This window comes from Puntigrus tetrazona, chromosome 6, assembly GCF_018831695.1.
Source record: "Puntigrus tetrazona isolate hp1 chromosome 6, ASM1883169v1, whole genome shotgun sequence".
NCBI lineage: Eukaryota > Metazoa > Chordata > Actinopteri > Cypriniformes > Cyprinidae > Puntigrus > Puntigrus tetrazona.
In genome coordinates this window covers 7,611,704-7,628,972 of record NC_056704.1, presented here as the reverse complement: position 1 = coordinate 7,628,972, position 17,269 = coordinate 7,611,704, and the positions used below count along the sequence as shown (strand labels likewise).

The window sequence follows — 17,269 nt, the reverse complement described above, 5'->3', positions numbered from 1 at the left end:
TGTTATATAACCAGGGATCCACAAAGTCTCCCAATATAGACTCCAAACGAAGGCCATCCAGGTATGCATTATAATATACACTAACATCATATCCTAGAGATCTTTAGAGAAATGACTTATTACAACTTTTTAAAAACTGTAAATAATGTTAATGGTGCATTAAATATTATTGTATTTTGACTTAATATGACCTCTTTATAGCAAATAATTCATGAGAATAATGAATAATAAAGCAGTGTTTCTTTGTGTCGATTTGCATTTGCCATGTGTGCATATGCAGTAATAAGCTATGTCTGATACTGTATCAACTCCTCTATGACATGCACAACTTTGGTTACAACCAGAAAAATAATGTGCCATGGTGCAAATAATCACATTAACTGTAAATTCCTGTCTCCAGTCAGAATGAGACTATAAATCAGGTTATCATCTTTTATTTAGTGTCTATCATTTGTTATTTCTGTTCCATCTAAGGACCCTAAGTTTGATGCAAAAAATGGAGGAAAATAATGAAGTGGACCTGGTCTACATCACAGAGCGCATCATTGCTCTGTCCTTCCCTGATGGAACAGAGGAGAGTAAATACAGTGTGCACCTGAGGGAAGTGACCAGCATGCTCCGTTCTAAACACCAGCAGCATTATCTAGTAAGGATGCTCCACAATTCAGAGCAACGAAAGGTCACAAAAGAATCCTTCAAAAAATTTCCAGTTACACTTTTTTTATACATTTCTAGACATTCTACTAACTATAAGTAACTTTGTAACAGCAGGTCAACAACATGTGAGCTAATTCTCAGAGTAAAGTGTCAGGGTATGTTTAGGATAAGTGGAATAAGCTGACATATACCATATAAGCTTACTGAAAAGAGCTGTTACATCAGGTCACGTGTCACATCAAAGGTGGAATAAGTGATTTCTAGATAGCCAGTGTTCATATTTCAAATCACCAAAATACGTCCTAAACCCAGGCACCGATTAGTTCTGTGAAGCAAACAAGTAAACAAGTAAAATATCTCAGGTTAAGTATGTAATAGGGAACAAGATGCTGCAATGATTTAATCTCATATGGGAACATATGCATTAAACAGCATTAAACTATCCAAGAAACTTACATTCTTGCCTTTCTCCATCCATTCAGTAAATGCAATGCAATGCTTGATCGAGCGGGGTTGTCTTGTATATTTCTTAGAAATGTAATGTTAATGCTGTGACCCTGTTGCTGAAGAAGAGAATATATACAGGTTTGGAATCAGGATAAATATATGTAAAGATAATGTTCTCTACTACGGGCAGTTAATGTTTTAAGGTAAGGTTTTTGCTTCCAATTTCAGCTGCTTAATCTTAGTGAACGGAGNATCTATCTATCTATCTATCTATCTATCTATATAACAGTTCCTGTCAGCTAAAGTTAATTTAGCTCCTGTCTTAAAGTTAATTTATGCATGTATGCATTCATGACAGGTGCTGGATTTTGGTTGGCCCGATCATCATGCTCCTGCTCTAGACAAAATTTGCAGTATCTGTAAAGCCATGGACACCTGGCTTAATGCAGACCCTCACAATGTGGTGGTACTGCACAACAAGGTAATCATATCTGGCCTTGGGCACCCAATCTCCACCTCCTTCGCCTTGCATGACTGACCAGACTGACATGATGTCACTGTAAAAAAACTAAATCAGTTGCTACCTTAAAATTTAATCAAATTGGCATTTCAATTTAGATTATATTTAACAAAAAAGTTTAATCTCGTGTAACTTAAAGGGTTAGTTCAACCAAAAATTAAAATGCGTTTTGCGCACCTTCGACGCATCCTAGATTTAAATGATATTCTTCTTTCAGACGAATCTAATGGGAGTTATATTAAAAATTGTTGTGGCACTTCTAAGCTTCATTCTTCTAAGCTCTAGTAGGCGGGTGTTTCCCTTTAACAGACCTAAATACATTAAATAAAGCGTGCACTTACATAATAAAACATCTCTCATATGGCTCCGGGGGGTGAATAAAGGCCTCCTGTAGTGAATCCATGCATTTTTTGTACAATAATAAACATACTTCAAATGTAAAAAAAACTCACTGTGGTAACTGGAAGCAGTCCTGGCGTAACATGTATGCCTCTGGGAAATGTAGGAGCAAAGGAATGAAGGTTTCCTTACTTTAGCAAAAGAAAACCAGTCTCCTCCTGGCCTATATCAGATTCTCTGACATTTTTTCTTTACAAATCCTCATTTTGTGCTTCTTATTCGTGACCAGTGTTCAAGCGGAAGTGATAGAAAAGTGTTTATTATGTTTGAAATATGGATATTTTTATTACAAAAACACATGGATTCACTACAGGAGGTCTTTATTCACACACTCTGGAGCCATGTGTGGGACATTTTATTAAACATCCGCTAAATCCCATGGAAAGGCTCGGAGGGGTCTCAACAGTTTTTAATATAACTCTGATACATACACCTAGGATGTTTCGAAGGTAAGTAAAACACAGCCTAATTTTTATTTTTGGATGAACTAACCCTTTAAGTGTCTTATCATCTCAGTCATANTTTTATCTTATACTGCATGTATGGTTCATGTGATTGGCTCAAAATATCCTGTGATCCAAAAATCCAAGGCAACATATTTTAAAAGTTGTAATTTGTGCCAGACAAGCAACCGCCGCTGAGATAATTGGAAATAAGTTGTAAAATGAATGCCGTCAAAATCAAAGGAATAGTTTACCAAAATGAAAACCCCATCATCAAATCTCACCCTCAACCAGAATGCCTTTTTATCCTCTGCAGAACACAAAAAAAAAAGATATTTTGAGGTCCAAGCAAGCAAAAGTGGGCCCAATTCACACAATTAATAGAGAAAAAAGATGCATGCATTTCAAGAATAGCCAGTATTAAAAAATAGGACATGATAAACAAATGACTGAATTGTAAACGGAAAATGACAGCAACTAAACTGTCTTCACTTTGTATGACCTTTTTGATAATTTGGTAATTTGGCAACATTTCTTGCAGGGCAATTGGGGGAGAACTGGTGTGGTGGTAGGTGCCTATATGCACTACAGTAACTTATCCACCAGGTAGGATATGTCTATGGACATTGCGTTGTATTTAGGAGACAGAAGAGAGGGTGTTGTATTTGTGCAAAGTGTTAATGTTTTGCATTCATATTTTCAGTGCTGACCAGGCATTGGACAGGTTTGCCATGAAGCGTTTTTATGAAGATAAAGCCATGCCCATGGGCCAGCCTTCCCAGAGGAGGTCAGCAATGCACCACACATGCCTAATTTGACTCCAGAATATCCATGCAGACTTCAAATACTGATCCTGGAATCAGCGTTGCTCACTAAAAATTATGATTTGCCTCAGTTTTTTTTTTTGTTTTGTGAGAAGTAGGTCATTTTGCATTAGATATCTATGAATCGCATCTTGCTGCATAGTTTGAACTGAGTCAGTGTGTTTGCAGTTTGGGGTTTAAACCAGCAGGTGCTATCAAAGTACATGTGCTAAAACTGGAGTTGCAGTTAACATAAAATTATATATCTGATAATTAGAGTAGTGACTAGTAAAGCGTCAACCAGTATGAACAATGATACATTCTTCATAACACTTACATTACTCTAAAATCTAAGTAACATTTGGGTATATTTTCAGTCAATTTCACATAATTATCATACACAAATATTTTCTCTTAAAGGCTCCAAAAACAACTAAACATGTTGTAAATGATGGTGATCACTGCAATTTATATATATATAAATATTAAAAATGTCTTTGCATTTTCGTATATTGAGTGTGTGTGTTATTGTGTATAGATATGTGCATTACTTCTCTGGTCTGCTTTCTGGCCACATAAAAATCAACAACAAGCCCCTGTTCCTTCACCATGTCATCATGCATGGCATCCCTAACTTTGAGTCTAAAGGAGGTGGGAACACACATTCAAATCATTAGTATAGTTTCATGTTTATGTATACTATTCTATGCTGAGTACAAGCGACTGTGAAATCAGTGCTGTATACTATATCTAACCCTGTCAGGTTGCCGACCCTTCCTCAAAATCTATCAAGCAATGCAACCTGTGTACACTTCTGGAATCTAGTAAGTATACTGTTTCCTAGTGTGCCTGCTGAATAATTGTAATACATAAAGTGTAATTGTAATCTCATTATTGTAATCATGTAAAGTCTGGTTGTAGCAAGTATGCGCTTAGTAACTGTAAAGAATTCTTATTATATCAAGCTTAACGTCTGCACGCTGTTTACTGTATTAGTATCTGTGTGAGAGAGTCTGTTGCCCTCTTTTTAAGGGATTAACCTGTTTTAATCTGCACCTGTGTGCGTGTGTGTGTCTGTATGTGTACATAGTCTGGCCTAAAAGCATTCTCAAATAAATTTCTCATCTTACCCTTGCATTAAACGCATCTTTTTCTGTCTGTGCGTATCCAGTGTTACACCAGACATTCTACTGCTGCTAGTTAAATAGTTAAATTTTCATGTTCCCGTTCAGTAGATGATAATATTTTAATAAGCTAGTTATCCATTTAGGCATAGTCTGTATAATTCCGCATTGAGACAGCTTGAAGTATGCTTGTAATAACCCCATCAATCATTTTTTCTTTCCCCTCCCCACTGTGTTTTACAGTAACGTTCAAGGCGACAGCCATACGAGCATCTGTATCACCATCGAGCCTGGCCTGCTATTAAAAGGAGATATACTGGTAGGAAGTACCATATTGACACAGTACAGTGTTAAAAATATTGACTATATATATAGCAAGAATTCATTAAATATCTTTTCCATAGTTCCTTTTACACTATATCTATCGTATTCCGTTTTTTTCATATCCTTCATCCTGAAGCTGAAATGTTACCACAAGCGTTATCAAAACCCCAGTAGGGACGTGATCTTCAGAGTGCAGTTCCACACATGTGCATTACACAATTTAGCTCTGGTCTTCACCAAAAATGACCTTGATGAGACATTTAAAGGTTAGTGCGTTGTCTTTTGCTGATTTATGCTTATTTTAAATTCTGGATAAGACAGCATGCAGACTAATCACAAACATATGGTTTAGCAGATGAGAGATTTCCTGAATATGGAAAGGTGGAGTTTATCTTTTCTTTCGGTCCAGAGAAAATTAAAGGTAAGCTTAGCAAAACTGAAGATTGTGCATATCTTTTCATCATCTAAGAGATATGATCTTGATAGAAGAGATATGCATGCTTCAAGGCCTCAACTCTGAAGTTCATTTTTGTGCCTGTAGGGTTGGATCATCTACAGAACGGACCTAGTGTCTCTGTTGACTACAACACTCAGGATCCCCTGATCCGTTGGGACTCTTACGAAAACTTCAACAGGAGATGCGAAGACGTTAAAGATGGTAAGAAGCATTAATCTTGGTGTTTCTCATTTATTCTTTTGTGTGTCAGCAGAATCTTGATGATTTTGGGTCAGGAAGGTCAAAATGAAATGGTCATTTGACTATTGTACACTATATCTCATTTCTTTTGATGTGCTGGTGTGGTCATGAAATGTTTGTGTTTTTGGTGAAGACACCTTCTTTAGGGGGCTGGAGGGGGTCAGTGACTACTAGTTTGCTGAATTTCATAAACAGCCAAGGAAACAGGATTAGATGAGGAGATCCTCAAGGCTCTAGGGATGCTACTTGAAACACTGCATTCTTCACGGATTATAATTTGTACTTTAGGGTATTCAGAACATTACGGATTAAATAAAGCAATTTGATTCTATGATGGGATTTCTCCATCTTTTTTTGTCTTGTTTTCAGCTTCAATGTGAGAAAATGGTGTCTCAGTCATTAGGACACTTTTCCTTTGGCTCAATTTTTTTAACCCATGTGGTCTGCCATAAAGAGCCCTTCCCATGCCTCCTGCCAATCAGAGTTTTAAATAGCATCTAGAGAAATAGAAGGCGTCAGTAGCCCTGCTGGCAGCCCCAGGGAGGGGTGGAAAACTGACACTTCTCTCTTCAGTGTCCTCTTCTGGGAGGAAGGGCTGGTGGGTAAGGCCAGGATATGTGGGTACCCCAAAACACACACATGAACACACTTTTATGCACAATAGATACAGTTGCAATATGAAAGATTGGTGTGGTCTTGACATTGGCACAAAACCCTAAGGAGATTCACGGTTTCAAAGTCCAATAAAAATTAATGGTACAGTAATGGAACTCATAATAAATAAATAATTGCTGTTCACTGTGTAGATAATATTCAGATCTTTTGCTTGGGTCTGCAAAAGATAAAAATGAACAATAACTATGAAGCCAAGTCAGCAGTATTGCTCAGGGATCTGGATACACTTTAGGGCCAAATGTATGTGAACACCTCTTTAATTAACTGCTTTGGTTACTGCAGTATTTTTTTCTTTAGACAGTTCTTAATGCATACATATTCTGAAAATGTGTGCTTTCAGCTGTTGTGTATTTTCAAGGTCCGTTTTCAATTTCACCATGACAGTTCCTCTGTGCACAAATCAAGGTTGTATTTGGGAATTAAGTGCCAGTTTCTTTTAATAAATTCTACAAAATAAATGTATATATATTACTCTTACAACACATTATCCCATCAAATACAATATTAAGAAAACAGAATAAAGCTCAATGGACATTTTACACACCATTGGACCTTTGAGTTTATTCACAAGATGCTAATGGAATGTTACCTCCGGAAAATGCATATTAAACCAAAGAAAACAGAACCTGTCATATGTCCAAATGAACATCTCTTTAAATGACCAGTATCAATCTGAATTAATTAACATATATTTGGTACAACATCACAAACATCAAAAAAATGGAGGAATAAGATCATCTAATCCTGCCAGTCACAGCACAAGATACATATACTGGCATAGAAGGCTGCTTACCTCACTCCAGTGATCACTTTTCCAGCAAACCCTCCACCACCTAACCCCAGTCTTTATGTCTGTTTGTCCAGGGTGGTCTTAGAGATTAGGTTGGTAAATCAAATATGTTTAACTTCATCGCTCTAAAAGGTTATTAAATGTCCATGAGATGTAACATGCCACTTGGATCTTTGGCAAAACCAACTTAAAAAGACAAACAAATAGACTAACATCAGGCCCTAAAATTAGTTTGATGAGGGAAGAATGAAAAAACTGAGACACAAAGCAGAGATAGATATTTTAAAACGCAGTATCTATGAGCATTGTCCAGCCATAGAAAAGACCAGACACAGACAAACATGCATTTTAAAGGAAAGAAAGCGTCTGCGAGACTGCTGGGGTTAAGGGACACTTCTACTTCATGGTTCAAATCTCAAAGCTCTTTCTGTACAGTTCCATTTGTGCGTTTCCAGTTAAAGTATGTAGTGTCTGTGTGTATGTATGACAGAGACAGAGGGGTGCTCTGGGACAGTATAGCCACCAGGGCTTGTTTACAGCTCAGGCTCCCATATTTGGCTGCTGCACAGCTTCATGGCATTTTTGGAATGACTGAGAGGGAAGTGTGTGGAACAGAGAGAGAGAGGTGACTATGACACTTGGTCAGAGTGAGTCACAAAAGAGAGCAACTCTGATTAATGAACTAGACACAATGATCTCACGTCAAAGACACAGAGACTGGCAAAGTCTCTCGTGAGCAGTGCTTTATACACTTGTTGGAATCAGATTTTCCATTGGGCTTGAAAGTAGGTGAGTGTTACAGTGGAAATTCCTAATGCATGTACTGTAGCTGTGTGTTTTATGTACTGCTGCATTGGACTACTTTGGTGGATTCTGAATAATATTTTAAACAATATATTGAAAAAAGGATTAGTATTTGTAGATCTGGAAGTGAGTTCTGAACTCTCATATGGAAATGTTTTACAATTTGGACTTTCAGCTTTTTCATCTGAAAACAGCTTCTACATGTGTTCCATTTGTGATCAGTTCCTCTGGGTTAAATATACTATTATATTCCTTCTAGATTTTATTAAATATGATAATGTAATGTAATGCCTCTTCTATTGCTTTGTCTTGTATTACTTTGTTTGTAAACCTTGTTTTCACTGCCATGTTAACTTTTATTAATGAAAAAATCTGAGATCACATTTAGACAACACAGTTTTAGAATTTTGAAGCATTTAAATTTAAAGCAAAGAACTGTTGTTACATACATAAATATCAAAAATGAAAACTGTCAATAATAAATAATTAAGAATTTATTCAAAGGTTATTATTTCTTTGCCACCTTTACCAATGTAAGCAATTGTTTTTTTACATTTCTTTAATTATGCTAATAGACCTTCAGGTTTGGCAATAACTTATCCATGCAATGTTAAAAGCATGCTGCAAATGCTAAGGATTCTGGGATGGGTTTTTTTTTTACGTTTTTTGTAACCCAACTAGAAACTGAATCTATGGATCCTTCTTAAAAATCTGAGATTAAGTTAGCTGTCAGACCATATAAAATCTGTAATTATCATAAGCAAAGTCTATGACTAGGGCTTTTATCGCCCCAATAGTGTCAAATTATTGTTAATAGTAAGCTAAATCAAGGATTCTCTGGCTAAAACACTACAAAATAAAAATAGATTAACAATGACAGTGTTGCCTCTCTTGACATTTGACCTGAATTTATGTTAATCTTAAATCCTTTCATTACCAGATTTTATTTAAATGAAATATGTCTGCNNNTGTGTGTGTGTGTGTGTGTGTGATGATAGGATGTTATGCTGAATGTGAATGAGCTGTGCGGTCTTACAGAGCAGCAGCTGGATCTCTATGTGACTTCATGTTGAATATAAACAGCCCACCCCCACCTTAACTCTTTTAACTCTTACAGTAACTTGTCTCCTAGGCTTTCTCATGCAGTTGCCATTTCTGTCAGCTTACCATTGGCCTATTTAATTTCTGTAAATTGTCATAATATACCCACACCCCCATGCATGTCTGTCTGTCTGTCTGTCAGTCAGTCTGTCTGTCTGTCTGTCTATCAGTTAGCCATTCTATATTTCTGCTTAGCTGTCTACATGTCTGCTTCCCACCTCGTAATCTTTTNTTTTTTTTTTACTCTTTGTCCTTCTGTTATTTATTAGTATGTCCTTATCTTTCACTCTCTATTTATAAATTTGGCGAGCATAACATAATTATGGTATGCTGAACTGCAATAGCTCTCTGCCTCTTCTCTCTCTTGACCAACACTTTGGCATTATTTACCCCTGATATCATTCCCTTGGTCCTAACATAATATCATAGCTGTTGCTAGACAGACTTAGTAGAACTTAGCTGGGAGATGAGAATACACAACACATTGATGATTGGGCAATTGTGGAATCTTGTAAATGTTATAGTTGCTGTCTCATTTGCCTTGGCTCAACCTGCAACCTTGGCTCAAGACTATTAGCATGTCAGACCTCAGTTTTTTTCAAATTAATAGCAAAATATTAAAACAAGATAATAAACACATTACATCGGAATTAAATATACAATGAATTATTGTATCACTTAACACTTAATTAAAGAAAGAAGTAGCGGGTCTAATTGCAGCCAGAAAAGAAAAACCCAGGAGCATACAAGACAGAAATATTGAATACAGCATCACAGTTTAGTATTTCACAGGAAACAAGAATGGTTAAAATCAACAAAAGGCAACTCAAACAGAATGTAAAATGACTAACCAATGGAAGTAATAAATAACAGAAAGAGTGAAAAAAACATAACACAGATTATGAGGGCTTGAAAATGTCAACATAAGACTCTCTGAAATGCAACAGAACAAAAGATAGTTGTGACTACTACTTATACTAATAAAAAATAAAAATAAAAAACAGAAAACATTGACAATTATGTTACATGATCTGACTGACCTTTGTTCACTGTATAGTGAAGGTGTATAGTGTTTTCAAGTTTTCATTTATAAATTAGAGGAACAGAGGAAAACTAAGATAGGTCCCTAGGGAACACTCAATGTCACATATGATGAAAGTCTCCATACTAACTGAAAATGCTGTCTACAATCTATACTAGCCAGAAAGGGGATGGATTTCAAAATCAACATAGAACTGCCAGCTATAGCCTATACTGTATCGTCTAGACAGCAAAGGACATCGGTGATAAGATAAGATAACCACAAGGGTTAAGGTTAGGTTTAGGGTTGGTACCTAGTTAGGTACTAAATTTAGTTGCTAATTCATGTGAGGATATTTGTACGAGATCAGGCTGGTTAGTACACTGAATTTCATCCACCTAGCCAAATCTTCAATGGAAGACAATTGAAATGTGGGTTTTACTTAAAATTGGGACGTTGTGAAGGGCTGCATGTGAGTGAATGAATTTGTGTGATTGAAAACTGATACTTTTATATACAGTAAATATACAGACATAATTCTTTTTTATTTCAATGACAGTTTTTAGTTAATAGGTACAGTTTTATTAAATTTGGATTGAATTATGTTGTCAAAGCTATGGGATGACTTCAGATCATATACAAAATACAAAAGTGTCTTACCATTTTAAGAATACTTCAGAATAAAGAGTGTATAGGATCAATACCATGAGGGTAAGCATATGTTATAATATGTAATTTTTGATTGAACTTGAATAAAAACTGACAAAGTGATTCTATAATGTTCATAAGACCATTTTTGTAATCTCTTTTTCAGATTCACATTCTCAAGGTCCAGTAGACGCCAGCCTTTACATCCGGGTTCAGAAGAAAGACTCTCTTGAGGGAATTGTGTCAGCCAATGGTGCTTATTCAACTGACCGTGCTCCTCCTGTAGTTGAACACGCACTTCCTCTTCCAGTTGCCAACCATCCCCTACCAGCTGCAGACCACGCCCTTTCTGTTAGCAGTGACTCAGGAAACTCTACTGCTTCTGTTAAGACAGACCGCACAGATGATGCTCAACAGTCTTTGTCATCCTCAGGACCTGTGAGCCAAGCTCCCCCTGAGACTGCAGTTAGCCCTTGTGAGAACCGAGAGTTGGAACAGCTTCTAAGTGGGTCCGAGGGACCACCACTTCTCCCTCATCAGACTTTCCTGTCTTTTGCCAACACAAGCCCCGGGGTTGGAGTGCGGCACCTTGTGCCTGCCCAGGTCCACGTTAACGGACAAGCTGGTGCTGAGCGTGAAACTGACATCATTGACGACGAGCTGCCGGAAAGTCAGGTAGGAGATAACAGTGCTGGCAGTCTCGGCACTCTCTCTTCCTTTGAGGGTCAAGATACTCCAGCTGACATCAAACCAGTCACAGAGTCCACTGTAGTGGAAATAGACAGACAGCGTGGGAATTTCCTTGAGCGGAGACCTAAAAAGGAGATGCCTGTGCACCAGCTTCGAGGTTCATCATCGGCACATGGACTGATCGAATACAGTGGGCAGAACGAAGGAATGTATCGCTCGCAGTCATATGGTGGTCTGATGCTGGATGGAGGACCCCGGTACTTGCCACAAGCTCCTGAACGTAACACCAGCAGCCGAGAGGCAGTGCAACGAGGGCTCAGTGCTTGGCATCAATATGGTCTTGTGGATGACCCCTTCTTTGGCTCAAATGGTGCCCTGCCTCGCTTCCCAACTCATGGAGGTGGTTCCCAACAGGATGTAGAACAGTCTATAGATGCATTAAACATGCTCATGCTTGATTTGGAGCCTTCACATACGCCATTTCCCAAATCTCAGAGTGCTCCCCCAGGAGAGAACATATCAGCTTTCCATCCACCATTTGCCCAGACACTAGCCAGACCTTCTTATCAGGCTGACCAGGCCATCTATAGTGTCACTGGTGGCCCACCTCTTTCTTCCTCTGCAAGTTTTGGCCAGTCCTCACAAAGATCATCACCTGCTTACCCCATGACTCCACTATCGGAGCACCATCAGAGAGGTTACCAGTCCCCTCAGGCCATTTCACCAATGTATCAGCAAGATCCGTATAGTATCCGTGGAAGTTCAGTTACAACACCATCCCCAACTTTACCCCTCCCATCTCCAATCAAGCCACAATATGTTTACCCAGGAAGCAACGAGGTGTCTTACTCTCCAGACCTTCAGGGCACTTTCCCAGGCCCTCAGAAAAGCTACAGCACATCATCATCCCCACTGCCCCCTGTTACAACTGCAAAAGAACCTGAGCCAAAGTCTGAGGATGAGATGCTAAACCTTGAGGGACTTGTGGCCCACCGTGTGGCAGGTGAGGAAAAAAAGAACGGGTACATGACTTTTACTGCATACTTAAGATGACTAAAGCATAAAACATTATCTATTTTTGTGTTATATATTTGGTTCACAAGTTAAAAAAATAATTTATTCATGTTCATTATTAACGTTTGTTACTTGATGGATAATCAGGCTATGACTTAATCCAGCCTCATTTTGACATCATTAGAACATGTTTAGTTTAGCTTCATACAGAGTATGGTGGCATCTAATGTTAAGCCATATTTGACAATGAAAGACAATACACCAAGCCCTGGTAATGGAGCCATAGTAATGTCAACAAGTTCACACATCTCTTGATTTAGACCTGTAGGAGAAACATAAACATTGGAAAAAAGATAAACAATGAAGGCATGTTCTAATACTGAGCTATAAAATTGACCCACACACTAAAGAATGATGAAAGAAGATAATATAGGTGTCATAATTTCTCATGCAGATATAGAGTGTTCTTGGCAGACACTCGCACTGTTTATGTCGACACTGTCCTCTGTGTAGGAGTGAGTAACTGCATAGATGAAAGTCGCAAGTTGCCAGAATAGACCTTACAACACTGTGCTTCAGCTACCATGCATTCTCTGGCTTGAACATCAGACTGTTGATATTACAGAAAAATACATCGGAGCACCACCCTCTGGCAGTAAATAGAATTGCTGGAATAATCTTATGCTATGGAACAAACATATTCTATACTCTAGTGTTTCTTAGTACCACTAGATATATATATATTTTTTTATTGGATTACTGACTCATGCAAAGCCACATACAATTACACAAACATATTCTAGAAAACAGTAAGAGAAATACATTAAAACCTAGAAATTAAGATTCAGATTCACCCTTTCTTCATTCTTGTTTTTTTCCTCCTTATTGTCTGTCTCTGCTGTGGTATATGGATCACCCCTCACACAACTGATTTCCAACCACCTTCTTACCTTCATACTCCTCCTCTTCTTCTGCTTCAACCCACTCCATCATTCCTCCACCCAGAGTACAACGCCCGCATCAGGGGCATCTCCAATAGCATGTCCTTCCGGTCTGAACATCATCGTTCCTATTCGTTCTCTGGTTTGTTCCCTCTCACGATCCTCCATTTCTCCCTCTGTCCTCCACTCCTTTCTGTTCTCTTTCTACATCTCTGTTGTCTTATTTTGCATCCTGTTTGGTTATTTGTTCTTGTTTTTCTCACGGTATTGGATTTTGGCAAAATATTTGGTAGCTATTTTTCTGGGCATTTTGCACCAAATAAATAATATGGTATAGGAAGCTTTAAAGAGTCTCAATATCAACAATTATCAAATACATGCTGCTTTGATTACATGCCTCTAACTTTTGAGTGCAACCAACTATTAATATAAATGTACACATATTCTGTGTAATATCCAAATCCTGGGAGGTTTCAGTCATCAAAGCATAGCCACTAGAGGTCAATGAATGATGTTTTAAAATAGTTCTTGAAATTCTAAAACTTATATTCAAAGATTTAAGATTGGCAAAAAGTTCAAGTTGTGTGCTTTTCACATATGATCTGCATTTGCTGGAAAACTTAAAACACTTTTCCATGTTCTTCAGGATCACATTCACGTACAGTAACCCCAGATGAAGCCATGCCAACTATGCGCCGACGAACCACAAGTGAAAGCCAGTACCTCAGCAGCCAAAATGACAGTGCAGCCCACAGAGTGTGCTCTCCACTGAAACCTGTATCTCCAGACTTTGCCAACACAATTGCAATGAACCCAGGTGGACAACCTAAGGAGGTATATAATAATGGATGAATTGTGGAGATATGTTTCATTTCATTTAACGTTGTAACAGTGTTTTCACTGTACTTTAATATTTTGTCATCCTGCGTATTTCCCTTTTAGAAAACAGTGCATAGCTACAGGGAGGCCTTTGAAGAGATGGAATCCACTCCTTTTAGTCCTACCCGCGGTAGTGGTGGTGAGATACATTTCCTGATCCCTACCTTTCCCATATTGTCGCAACCTTACCACAGACAAAGTCAGAGATTTAAATAAATATTTAATAAGACATATATATCCTTTAGACTTATATTTCCCTTGTTTTTGTTTTTTTAAATAGGCCATTCTGGTCAGGCTGCTATTTTAGCAACGGGAATGAAAGAACAGAATCCTACTGAAGCTCTAGTACAACAAAGCAGTTCAGGTGAGTACCTGTAACACAAGTATGGTAAACTGTCCACTTATGTATATATTCCAATTTTGTCATCTTTTAATAAATAGACTGCTTGGTTTATTTACCATTACATAGGCAATAGTGTTGAGAAACCCCCTGCCCCATCCGTTCCATCCATCTACAGTGCTAGTTTCTCACTGTTCTCCTGCTGTGCATTCCCACCACATTCACACTGTTATTATTCTCTTCCCCTTTTAAAAAAACTGTCATTGCTCCTCTTTCTCTTTTTATGCCTGCTGCTGTCAGATTCTGATTCTAGTGATGATATGGAAGGTAAGAGTATTTTTCAAATGACAGTGGAAACCCTTACATTGACATGCTTATTATCTCAGAGAATGTTACACTCCCCTTCCTTCACACATTCATTAGAGTTAACTCCTGCAAACCTCTTGTTTATGTGGGTTTTAATGAAATTGTATTTCGGTATTATAGTGTTAACAATACTTTTCCAAAAGTCTCTGCTCTGTTACTCTGTAGTGAAATGATACCCATCTTTCCATGGTCAACTATATTGCCTGCCCTCTTTTTTAAATTTTGTTGAAAACATATAGTAAACATATAGTTAACTCATCCTAGATCTTCCATAGCATCATACCAAATTTTGTGTCATATGTTAAAGCAGTGATGGTCAAAAGTCATTCACAGCTTTCTTTTGTATTTTTCTGTATTTATTTACTTGTTTGTCTTGTAGAGCAACATGGTTTTGTGGCAGCAGGGGTCAGAGGAGGAGGGTTGATTTCTCCTTTACAGCATCAATCTTCTCCTGCATTTGAAAGACCAGTTCCTCCTGCACACACTTTCAACCCACCCCAACCAGTCAACAATGCAAGTTCTGATAGGTAACTGTTATCTGAACACTGTCCCTTTTTTCATATTCAAAATATATGTACTTTTCTGGTTGGGTAAATATCTGATTAATTTTATATACTCACATTTATTTAATTGTATCTGTTGTTATCTCTGACAGTTTTGGAAGGCAGCCTGCCTTTGCATCATTTCCATCTGAGCCCGTCCGAGCTCCTCTTTTCCCAGACACCTTTACTTATCTTAACCCTGATGAGGCCACTGTTAACATTGTGGGTGTTCATCACGTTCCAGGAAGCCCCAACACACTCCACCGTACAGTTGCCACCAATACTCCTCCAAGCCCTGCCCTTCAACGTAGGTTTGGTGGTCCAAGTAGTCCTGCTTTGGGGCGACGTCTACCAACAGCCAATGGTGGCAGTGAACCAACCACTCCCAATAGCCCTCTTTTGGGTCGCAGCGGCAAGTTCATCCCGCCAAGCCCTGTGCTAGACCGCCACCACTCACCTGCTCCAGTTGCCTCTAGCCCAGATCACAAAGTCCCACCTAGAGTTCAGGCCATCCCTGATGAGAGATACGGAGCAGAGTCCAGACAAAGCACCACTTCTTTGGTTCAGCATGGACCTGCTACCCCTTCATTTCCCCTAGAGCAATCCTGTAGCCCTTCCTTGTTCTTGCCTCTGGACGTAACAGCAGGATCCATTGCAGAGAATCCTAAAAGTCTTCCAACTGACAGCACAGATAGTAGAAAAGCTCCCACTCCTACAGGACCTGCGATCGCCTCNAAATTTTTTTTTTTTTTTTTTTTTTATGAAACAGATGTGTGTACTCATCTGATCAACTATTCAGTCAATCATTTGTTCTTTTTCAGCAGATGGACCTCCAGATATAAGAATTAATATTAAATTTGTTCAAGATACATCCAAATTTTGGTACAAACCAGAAATCTCCAGAGAACAAGGTAAGAGATTTGATGCCGATGATCACACTTGGTTCTCTCTAAATCTGAGTGGAGCCAAACTCGTCTATCATAAGTCAGGCCATATCAATACACTATTTTGAACATGAATGTAGCTGCAGTGTTGTGCCATAGTAGGGATGTATCAATGCCTAGCAGAGTTATTTTTATGATTTTATGTTTTAAATAGGCCTGTTAAGGGATTTCTAAAAAAAATAATGTGCCAATTAATTAATAAAATAAATCTAAAAAAAACTAAATTAATTAACATGCATCAATTTAAGAATCTAAAATATACTCACACCTCTACAGCACCTATACATTAATTTTAGGTAAAACCTTCTATGCAACGTTTTTATCTTTCTACCATCTGGCGATAATTCTGAAAGAAAACAAGCATTGTGTATAGTAACATGTGCAACGTGTTATTTTAGCAAATAGTTTGCTCTGTAAGTTTTATTCAACAGCATTAATTTGAACATGGTAGCCTAAATTTTATACCTCGACTGAATCTGCACGTTTATTTTAGGTGTTCATGCTCCATCCACGTCTTTGAATACGCTCTGTAATGTATTCTTCAACCACTTAGGTCTATGACCCTGCTAGAATTACATTTTAAAACCAGTTAGGGCTAGAAATGCATCTTAATATTTACAAGTCAATTGAGAACCACATTATTTCGGGTCAAAATGTGTTGTTGCAATGCGCGTTACTGAGAATGTATTACCAAAATAGTATTACCAAAAGTGTGTTAGTAATGCGTTATATTACTGCATTACAGCAAAAAGTAATGTATTACTGTAATTGTTTTACTTTTGTAATGTGTTACTGCCAAAACTGATGCCTAGTCATGCATTTACTCTTTTATGTGTTCCAGCCATTTGTATTCTTAAAGATCGTGAACCAGGAGCATTTGTCATTCGAGACAGTAACTCTTTCAGAGGAGCATATGGCTTGGCCATGAAAGTAGCCTCTCCTCCTCCAACAGTGCAGCAGAACAAGAAAGGTAATATAACTACATTCATTGTGCTAATCATCACTAAATAGAACTTCATTCTCATTTATCTTTTATTCTTACTTTGAAGCTGGAGACATCACAAATGAGTTGGTACGACACTTCTTGATTGAAACCAGTG

General features: G+C 38.0%; 1 protein-coding gene across 1 annotated transcript in view; it reads left to right on the top strand.

Annotated features, from left to right (window-relative positions):
* The window catches only part of tns1a (tensin 1a), a 50,728-nt gene that overhangs the window by 30,228 nt on the left and 3,231 nt on the right, over positions 1-17,269 (top strand). Inside the window, exons 5-27 of the mRNA XM_043241646.1 lie at positions 15-61; positions 475-753; positions 1,333-1,345; positions 1,463-1,585; positions 3,008-3,072; positions 3,170-3,253; positions 3,808-3,920; positions 4,033-4,093; positions 4,637-4,712; positions 4,854-4,983; positions 5,073-5,138; positions 5,259-5,375; positions 10,620-12,146; positions 13,163-13,240; positions 13,745-13,932; positions 14,041-14,116; positions 14,258-14,341; positions 14,618-14,644; positions 15,063-15,210; positions 15,339-15,960; positions 16,013-16,136; positions 17,011-17,139; positions 17,219-17,266. Of these exons, the coding sequence (XP_043097581.1) occupies positions 15-61; positions 475-753; positions 1,333-1,345; positions 1,463-1,585; positions 3,008-3,072; positions 3,170-3,253; positions 3,808-3,920; positions 4,033-4,093; positions 4,637-4,712; positions 4,854-4,983; positions 5,073-5,138; positions 5,259-5,375; positions 10,620-12,146; positions 13,163-13,240; positions 13,745-13,932; positions 14,041-14,116; positions 14,258-14,341; positions 14,618-14,644; positions 15,063-15,210; positions 15,339-15,960; positions 16,013-16,136; positions 17,011-17,139; positions 17,219-17,266 (4,225 nt within the window). The remainder of the gene's footprint in view (positions 1-14; positions 62-474; positions 754-1,332; positions 1,346-1,462; positions 1,586-3,007; positions 3,073-3,169; positions 3,254-3,807; positions 3,921-4,032; positions 4,094-4,636; positions 4,713-4,853; positions 4,984-5,072; positions 5,139-5,258; positions 5,376-10,619; positions 12,147-13,162; positions 13,241-13,744; positions 13,933-14,040; positions 14,117-14,257; positions 14,342-14,617; positions 14,645-15,062; positions 15,211-15,338; positions 15,961-16,012; positions 16,137-17,010; positions 17,140-17,218; positions 17,267-17,269) is intronic.